At 36.9% G+C, this 10,494-nt stretch overlaps 1 protein-coding gene across 1 annotated transcript; it reads right to left on the bottom strand.

Moving 5' to 3' along the window:
- Nucleotides 1-8,886: 8,886 nt before the first annotated feature.
- On the bottom strand, nt 8,887-10,235 carry LOC141674832 (uncharacterized). The gene is made up of 2 exons (XM_074481535.1): nt 10,074-10,235; nt 8,887-9,339 (listed from the first exon to the last, which is right to left on the bottom strand). The coding sequence occupies exons 1-2, from the start codon at nt 10,233-10,235 to the stop codon at nt 8,887-8,889; spliced, it is 615 nt and encodes a 204-aa protein (XP_074337636.1).
- Nucleotides 10,236-10,494: the final 259 nt, after the last annotated feature.

Raw genomic sequence — 10,494 nt, 5'->3', positions numbered from 1 at the left:
TATAATTTAAATATCATATATGTATTTAGTTTCGAATACGAATATCCCGAATTCGGATACAGATAATATCCGCTTTTTCTCGGATACAGATAATATCCGCTTTTTCTCGGATACGGATGCAGATTTTTCGGACGAATATCGAATTTTTCGAATTTTTTTGACAGCCTTCCATGGATTTTCTTTTATTTAAAAAAGTTGTGGATTTTGATGAATTTGTTAGTACATTTTTAATATTTTGAAATCTCTTCAAAATACACGTGATTTTGATGGATTTCTGAAAAATTTCACAAAATCTCCGAGACTTTACAAGATTTTTAGATCAAATACATCAAAATCCGTGAACAATTAAAATCAACGAAAATCTTTTAAAATAAATAGATTATTAACAATCTTTTAAAATCTGAAATGAATACACTCTCTTAAATTAAAAAGTAGAAAACATATATAAATGCCTCTCAATTTAGAATATATAATTTTTTAATTTAATCAATGAACATTTGTCAATAATGTCATTGTCAATAAAAAATATATTATGAAAACTTACTTTTAAATTAAATAATTAATTTTTATATAATTTTCAATATTTGTATAATATATCATCATGTTAACAATTTTTTTGTTACTACTTCATTAATACATATTTTTTAAATATTATGCACTGTTTTACCCTTTTTTATACAAATGTAGTAAGATTAAAAATATAATTAGTATTCTTATTAATAATATTAATATATTCATGTATGTTACACAAAAAAATAATATTTTTATAAAATAATGTAAGTCTCCCATAAAAAAGGGGTGAACGTGTGTATAATAGGGTTAGAACGTGGGCTCGATAGAGTGAGTTTAAGATGTTTTCTATTTTTTTACTTTAGAAAACAATCAAAAGTTGTTTTCCACGGTTTTCTAGTTCATAGTTATAAATTAGAAAACACAGTTTTCCCTTTTTCTAGTTTTCATTTTAGAAAATATTCACGGTGAACACATTTTCATATTTTTCTATTTTCGAGGAAAATTTTCTGAAAATCTGGTGAAGTAAACAACCCCTTAATTACTTACTTTGATATTTTAAGGATACTTATAAATCTTTATGATTATTATTATATGCAGTCTTATAATATTTCTATATACTTTAAAAATATTTTATAAAATATATTTAAAAAAATAAGATTTTATATTTGGATTTCATATATCGTCTTCATCGTTCTGAATAAATATTTAATTTACAGACATGCCCTCTCATTAAAATTGTGTAATTACAATGATAGGTTCTCTCCTAATTTACAAATTTAATATCATAAAAGAATATTGTATATAAATATAAAATTAGTTTTATAATATCATAAAATTTAATTAAAATATCTTTAAAGACTAATGTATTTTATGACATCATTACAAATCAGTCCTCTCATTAAAATTGTTTAATCCCAGTGATCGGCTTTCTCATGATTTACAAATTTAATATCATAAAAATATATCATTATTAAGTCTTTGTATTTGAATTTTGAGTACACGACACGAAAAGTTACACAACACGAGATACACGACTAAGGTATTGTGTCGGTTTTGTGTTTACCCTTGGGTACACGACAAGAAACGAGGTACGCGAAATAAATATATTTTTAATTAAATATTAATATATATATAATATCTAAATTAAATAAATATAAATATAAAATGTATAATTATAATGAATCCTTTAAAAATAATGCTTAGTTTTATAATGTTGTAAGTATAAATGATTTAAATGTCTCTCTTTCATATAATTTGTATATATTTTACCTAAAACTCTATATTTACATTTATTTAATAATTAATTATAGTAATATTAATATTCAATTTTACACGAAACACGACACAAAAAATATCATGAAACAGAGGTACACGAACATGAAAGTACACGAACCATAAATGAGCCAGTTTTGTGTTTGGCCTTTTAGTACACGACACGAATGAATTTTAAGGTCTAACTAAAACCGATTTTAATATGTTAGCAAATATTTATCAAACTGTCAGACAACTTACTGTTGAATTCGAATATATGTTGTTAGCAAACTCACACTCGACATGCAAATGCAAAAAATAAATAACAGCAAGTAAATAACACAGAGAGTTTTAGCCAGGTTCGACCCCTATGTCTAATGGTATACGTCCTGGTCCATTACCAACTTGGTAAGAGAATATATTATTCATCACTAAAATGATACGATTACAAGATTCAATAATAAATCTCCCTTAATCCTTTATTCCTGATAGCAACTTATTGATAACATTTGTTCCCTTGAGTGAATTGCCCTCTAGGCCCTGTACCAAATATGTAAAGCCTTCTCTAGCAATCTAACTTCCTGAACCCTTGTTATCCAAACTCAACTACTCAACAACAAATATTTACACCTTGAACAATACAAGTATAAGTAGAATGTACAATCGAAACTATGAACTCTATAAATATAGATATACGTGAATAAATTAAAGCTCAAGTATAAGAATATTAAATAAATGCAAAGTTGTATTTTCTCAGATGGTATGGTGTATACTTCGTGGCAACCTCAAAAGATAGTATACCCAAGTGTATTTATAGATTAAGCTAACTTTCGAATAATTAACACAACTTCCGATCTTGACCAAGTCTCACGTATTTGTTTTAATTCAAATGTTAAGATAATCCAAACACACTTAAACTAAAGATAAGATAGATTTAAAACCATTCAGAAAACGTTCATCTTTAGTTTAAGTTTAATACGAATATTTAAGTAAGTTGTTTGGATAAAAATGATTGAAAACAACTTACTAGAAAATAGGAATTAGTTTTGTTTAAAAGAAATTGAATATCTGAGGAGTTCTAATATATTTAAACACGTAAAATATATGATATAGTCTTTACTCAACTCATTCCCATTAAGTTTCCTTGAAATTCGCAAGTTATATTTGTACTGAATAAGATCCATGTGATATCTGAAAGCTAGCTGATAAACCTGTCAAAACATTGTTAGCTTGCTAACTGACTAAGTCTGTCATGAAATCTGACTTCTGCAAAATAAGGTTAGTAACATATAAATATATTATACTCAGCTTGCTAATTAGATAACAAAACAAACTATAAGCTTGCTCACGATGATGTGATCATCAAAGTCATAAGGGTATCATAATGTACTTTTTTATATTTTATAATAAGAAAAAACTATAACCAATATCCAATATTTGTTCAATTATTACTTAATCTATAAAGTAAAATCAAAACATCTAATTTTTATTGTTTAAAATTTACTTAAATAGAGGAAATATTAAGATGGTAGTTTTGACCTGAAAATAATTTTAGGGCAAAATTAAAACCGTTATATAACCTTAAGAGAAATTTTAGAACTCAAAATTTTGGGAAAATATTAAGATGATGAATTTGAATTGAAAATTTGTTTAACAGAATGTTAATATGATAATATGAATTGTATAGAAATTTAGCAGAATATTAAGATGATAATTTGAGTTAAAAATAAAGTTCTGAAGAAGTGTAAGTTAATTAAGATTTTTTATCTTTAATAATTTAAAAATTAATCGAGAAGATACAAGAGGCGACACATCATTGCTCCGTATTCTCCTTTATATAAGTTTATAGTTGACTAAGTTGCGCTTCCCGGTTATACTTTTTTCCAAATCTAAATTATAAATTGTTTAATAAATATTTAAGAAATAAATATATATAACATATGAATTAAATAGACGAAGACAATAAAATTAGTTAATTTAAAAAATAGTTATATGAATTGTTTGACGTTTCTAGGATTAACACTTGTTATAAGATTAAAAACAAAAATCCTATCAACCAAAAAGAGACAGAAAAAAGGAAGGGTGATTCAGTTCCGAATGCTAGTACTCAAGCATTCGTATGGATACCTTCAACACGTAGATCACTCAAGACATATTATATTGTGAAATAAAAATTAGGGTTGTGATAGAGTTGTGATTACAATTAATGCTACGATTGTTGAGTTTCGAGTTTTAATGGATGTTCTCACGGTAGGGACTGGTTGTCCTCGCAAGATGCCTAAGTATCTCTGTGTTATAGAGAATCAAGCCAAAAATATAATTTTAGGTTGAGGGGTTAGAGCCCTTTATATAGGTGTTGAGTCTAGGGTTAGACTAGGATAGAGAGACTTGGTGGACAAGTCTCCTACTTATATGGTAATTAAGTAGGACTCTCCTAGACGGTGGATTCTGGATCCTTCCTAGGAGGAGTCCATTTTATGTTGGATACGATGTTAGTGTCATCATGGACTTCATTCTCAGGCTGCTCCGCGAGCCTATCACGTAGCTGATTTCGGGTCGTGGGCTACACGACCCACTTTAGGTCATGATCGTCACGGTCTGCTCGGACTATCAAAACTCATATTGGACGTGACTGTGACGACCTACTTTGGGTCGTGACGTCACGGGTTTGACCCGTCAACTTTATAACACAATTAATTCAGCAATAATTGTGTCTTTACAGATTACTTTTCATCCATATCATTTGCCCCCAAACTTCCGGGAAAACTTCTTGAGTTTTCGTGAAAGTTATAATGGTCTTATCATGACTCGAGGGTATTTTTATCCCTTCTTGGGTTCGGTCATATTATGAAGTGCGGAGCGACCTACACATTCACAGTGACTTATTTATTTTTAAGTGACATTTCACTTTCTGAGGCCTTTAGGAGGCTAATTAAATAGCATTTAATACTAAATTATCCTAATCAGGGCTATATATCGGGCTTTAATTACCTTTTAACCTTTGTCAAGGTTAATTATAATGTGAAATCCACTTACAGACCCTAGTCGGGGCAAATTGGCCTTAAATATGGGTAATCGGGACTAATTTCAAGATAAAAGCTGCTAACTAGGCTCATCGTAGCCTAACTTTGAGCTAAAGTATGCTAGTTGGCCTTGAACGCGGCTAATCAACCTCAATCGAGGCTAATTATTGAGCGTTAGTTGCTAATTATCCTTAATATAGGCTAATTATAAGCTATATTACGCTAATTTGCCTTAATCGAGGCTAAATGGCCCTAATCGGGGCTAATTTTTTTATCTAAATTTCACTAATCGATCCTAATAAGGGCTAATTAGTAAATCTGAAAATTTCAATTTTTTGGCAAAAAATCATCAAAAAATTCCGTCTGTGTTCGCCTTGGTGGACCAAAATTTTCGTTCGTAATTACGATGGGGGAGCTGATTTTCCACCGTCACAGCGACGGAGGACCGAGGGCTCCCCTGGAGCCTACTCGGCCAAAAACTCATCCCCCTCCTTTTTTTTCGTCGTCGTCTAGGCGATGGTGGCTGAGGGGCTCCTATGAAGCCCATTCGGCTCACTCTACTCGGCCGGGGGTGGCCACTATGTCCCCCCACTCGGCTGGGGGAGTGGTCGTGGCCTCCCCGACTGAAATTCTTTTCCCTTTTTTTTGTTGCCTTCTAGGTGACGGTGGCTAAAGGGCTCCTCTGGAGCCCACTCGGCTCACTCCACTCGGTCGAGGGTGGCCACCATGCCCCCCACGCGGTTGGGGGGAGAGGTCGTGACCTCCTCGGCTAATTTTTTTTCCTTTTTTTTGCGTCGTCATCTCGGCGATGGTGGCCGAGGGGCTTTTCTGGAGCTCACTCGGCCTAGAAAATGCTTCATGCCCCCCATCTCGACTGAGGGTGGGATCGTGGCCTCCTTGGCTGATTTTTTTCAAAAAATCCTTATACTTTTTCTTGGGTGGTCATCTCTTACTCGGCTGAGAGGCTCCTCTAGAACCTACTCGGCCAAGGGTACCCGGCCTCAAAGCTTTGGTTTGCTTGCGATGCTCTTATATGGCTGAAAAACCTTCAAACGTAATCCTACTCTTCCGAGTTCACTCTTCCAAGAGTATATGAGGTGACTACCACAGCTGAAAAACCTTCAAATATAATCCCACTCTTCCGAGAGCGCTCGGGGTGACCAACATGGCTGAAAAGCCTTCAAATGTAATCCCACTCTTCCGAGTCCACTCTTCTGAGAGCGCTCAGGGTGACTATCACGGTTGAAAAGTCTTCAAATGTAATCTCACTCTTCCGAGAGCGCTCAAGGTGACCACTATGGCTGAAAATCCTTCAAATATAATCCTACTATTTTGAGTTCACTCTTCCAATAGTAAACGAGGTGACTACCATGGCTGAAAAGCCTTCAAATGAAATGCTACTCTTTCGAGAGCGCTCGGGGTGACCACCATGGCTGAAAAGCCTTCAAATATAATCCCACTCTTCCGAGAGCGCTTAGGGTGACTACCACGGATGAAAAGCCTTCAAATATAATCACACTCTTCCGAGCCCACTCTTCTGAGAGCGCTCAGGGTGACCACTACGACTGACAAGCCTTCAAATATAATCCTACTCTTCCGAGAGCGTTCGGGGTGACCATAATGGCTGAAAAGCCTTCAAATGTTTGAATTTAGTTTTATTATAAATTCATTTATTAATTCGTTTGCTTGATTAGGGAAATTAGCATCTTTAATCCAAAATAGAGACTAATCATTGATCTTAGCTTTAATTAAGCGTTCTTTGGAGTGTCTTCGTGAATTCAGCTACTGCTCCCTTGGATTTTACCCTATCGGAGCTTTTATTCGTTAGTTAGACGTTTTTTCTATTTTCTTTGGGTAGTTTTAGTCGTCTGTAGGCATTTAACCTATAAGGAACCTACAAACGCGAATCAACCTGAGTGGTGACCTGCTTTAGCAGGTGCCCTTTTTCTTATAAAAGGAGGGGAAAAACATTCATTTTCATTCACTTCTTATTTCCCAACTTCTCAAATTCTCTCTAGCTCTATCTTCTTCAAGTTTTTCAAGCTTTACTTAAGCTCTTATTGAAGATGTATGAAGGACACAGCGACCCTTCCCATGATGGCAACGGCGGGAATGATGGTGGGAACAACGACCCTTCTCCCTCCGTGTCTGAGATGCTTGCTCGTCGATCAAAGGCATAGTCATAACGAGGTATGCTACTTAACTATTCTATGTCTTTGAGACCTTGTTCAGCAGCTTTTAGTTCGTCGAATATGTTCTCAAGACTTGGCCGAGGAGTTTCCATTCAGTGTTAATCTTGATGCTTTTAGCCATGTTAGTGAACTCAAGAAGGAGTTCGGGCACATCAAACAAACATATAGCTTCTCTCGAGGGATGAAAGTTCATATTGCTCGTAATAACGGCTGAACTTGTCACTGGAGTCCTACTCGCTTATGTGTATTCAGGAGCTCTAACCTTGCGGGACTAAGGTTTCCCATTCATCCTTTTATTATGGAGCTGCTTTCAGAGATAAGAGCTCATCCTTGCCAACTCTACCCAAATGCATGGGCTTTGATTATTGTGTTCATAGTGAGATGCCATCAGTTGGGAATTCCTTTAAGCACTACCATCTTTAGGAGTATTTTTTTTTCTCAAGAACTCTCCCTTGGCGAGTGATGGATGGGTTTAAATCAATCATAGACCCGAAGTAGACAACATTGTTAACTCACTTTTCCTTCCCGACTCTTATCATGGCTGTAATAAGAAATTCTTTATTCTTGAACTATAAGATAGTGACTAGGAAGATATCATCGTGCCTAGCTTTGGCAATGTAATTGATCATCCCAATCATATTTTAAAACTTACTATTCCTGAGTATTATGCCCGAGATGCTTTTATGAGTGACAAGAGCCGGACTCATCTACGACACGTTGTGACCGAGAGAGCGCTAGTCGAAGCTGGACTTAACGGTCTTTTACTTGAGGGTATTTTACTTATTCATTCTTCAGTCTTGAACAAGTTTGTTTTTATACCAATGTTTTTCTTATTTTGTATCAGTTGTTGATGCCTTCGACGCAAAGGCTGCCAAAAAAGGGATCAAGCCCGCATAGAGAATGATCAATCAAGCTGCTAAGGAAGCAAGCCATCTTCCTCCTAAGGTTCCCGCTTTCTTGATGGGTTCTGATGGGAACAACAAGACCCCATTTTGAGCCCAGTTGGAGGATATGTGTCCAAGACTCTGTGATCGGGAGTCCAGAGCTCGCTCTAGACTGGTCTATGTGTGCTATCACAACTCTTAACCTGATCAAGGTCACCACCCCTGACAAGCTTCTGAAGGCAGATATGGTGGGGGCTCATGCCTTATATCAGGTATGCTAAATTAACAGGTTTAAACTTTTCTAGTCTATTTTTGGGCTCTTCTTGAGCTTAATCTAATTAGTTCAATCGACTTCACTAACTCCTCGACGCTTGCCCACCCTCTTTCAGGCCAATGCATATTTTAACGCCTTAGCTCTTCAAGGGCGCAATCTGATGACACATAAAATTACCTTGGAGAAAGCAAAGAACAAGTGGGAGAAAAATTCCAATGAGTGGGAGTCAAGGGTTGTGGTAGCTGAGGACAGCAAAGCTGCGCTCCAAAAGCAGTATGACAGCCTCGCGATGAGGAAGAAGATTGAGTGGGATACGATGGTTAATCTCTAACACCAGACAAATAATTTCCTTCAGCTGATGGATCAACATGATGATGAGATGTGTTCGGTGAACAAGCCATTTGGTTGAAATTTGGCGGTTACTAAGGTCCATGGTGTTTATCCTGACATTTTTCAGCCAGAATACTTCCCTAGTCCTTAGGTTTCATCTGACACTACCGTGGACGCTCAAGTAACTGACTCAAGGCCAATCGTGGCTCCTCAATACTCCGGCTCTAGCTCAAGCCGCTATGGCTCCAGGGGGAAGGCGCATGTTCGTTAAAAAGCCAAAGGGAAAGCTCATGCTCGAGAAAGTCCAAATGGGAAGGCACCGTCCAAAGGTCCTGATGCCTCAATCTTCCTCAAAACCAAGTCTCCTTGCTGGAAGAACCTCTCTTTAACTCTCCTTTGTAATAGAGGGAAGCTTTGCACTAATGCTCTGCATTACGGCCGTTGGCTTCATCTCGGACCTCATCGATGAGATCGAGAGCAAGCCTCATGCCTTCTTCATTAGTTTCAGGTTCATATACTTTGACCCTCGGTGATCCGTGGGTGATCTCAAGGGGCACTACTGCCTCGGCTCCGTAGGTCAACATGAACGGGGTGGCTTCAGTTGTAACTTTGCAAGTAGTACGATATACCCAGAGTATAGGTAGCAGCTCATCCATCCAAGTGTTTCTCGAGCGTTCAACCCTCTTTTTTAGTCCATCAAGGATGTTTCGATTAGCGACTTCCTCTTGCCTATTTGCTTGGGGATGGGCAACTGAAGTAAATTGAAGTTCTATATTGTTATCATTACAATACTCCTTGAACTCTTCGTTGTCAAACTGTCGCCCATTATCCGTAATCAGGATGCGTGGGATTCCAAATCGACATATCATATTCTGCCAAAAAATCAAGAAATTTGTTTGGTGGTTATCTTGGCCAGTGCCTTGGCCTCGATACACTTAGTGAACTAGTCAGTGGCGACCACGATAAACTTCCTTTATCCTGATGCTATAGGAAAGGGGCTTACCATGTCTATCCCCACATCGTGAAGGGGATGGGGGAGCTAATGGACGTAAGCCTCTATGGGGGCTGTTGAACTATATGAGCGTGCCTCTGACATCTATCACACTTCTTCATGTAAGTCTTTGCATCGACTAACATTGTTGGCCAGTACAACCCCATCCGAGTTATTTTATGAATGAGGGCCCTGCCCCCGAGTGTTTTCCACAAATCCCTTAATAGGCTTTCTTCAGTGCCTCATCTGCCTCGTGATGTCTTAAGCAATTCAAATATGGGATCACGAAAGACCTTCTGTATAAAAGGCCTTCGATTAGAGAGTACCTTAACGCTCTCACTAATAACTTGCGTGCCTATTGGGCTTCGTCTGAGAGCCAACATGTCTCAAGGTGATTTTGATGGGGTCAATCCAGCAGCTAGTTATGCCGATTGTTGCCACAAATTTTATGACATGAACTTTTGGGGATCTCAGGACTTGGAAGTAGATATTTCTTAGATAGTCCTCAATTTCAGATGAGGCAAACTTGGAAAGGGCATCGGTCGTAGTGTTCTCCTATCTCCGAACATATTTTGCGTACCATTCATCAAACTAAATCAGTATTGCTTTCACGACCCTTAGGTACTTAGCCATGGAATTATCTTTGGATTCAAACTCTCCATTGACTTTGGCAACAACGAGCCTTGAGTCTCCACAAATTTTAGAACTTCTGGCTCTCACAGCTCCAGCAAAGCCTAACTCGGCTATCAAAGCCTCATGCTCTGCTTCGTTGTTCATAGTTGGAAAGTCCAACCTCAATGCACATTAGATCATGAACTCTTCAGGGATTTGCAAGACTAGGCCTGCACCACTAGATTTTGTTTTAGACGCTCCGTCAAAATGGATAACCCAATACTCCTTTAGAGTCAAGTCTTCTTCTTTATCTTTCTCTCCTTCTTCTAGGGTTACTATCTTTTGCCCCTGACTTCTTGGTCGTTAATGGTGCATTCGACCATGAAGTCTGCTAATGTATGAGCTTTGATGGCTGTCTGAGGCT

The sequence above is a fragment of the Apium graveolens genome, chromosome 7, assembly GCF_009905375.1.
Source record: "Apium graveolens cultivar Ventura chromosome 7, ASM990537v1, whole genome shotgun sequence".
NCBI classification, from domain to species: Eukaryota; Viridiplantae; Streptophyta; class Magnoliopsida; order Apiales; family Apiaceae; genus Apium; species Apium graveolens.
Note: the sequence above shows the minus strand (reverse complement) of the source record. Positions and strands in the feature narration are given on the sequence as shown.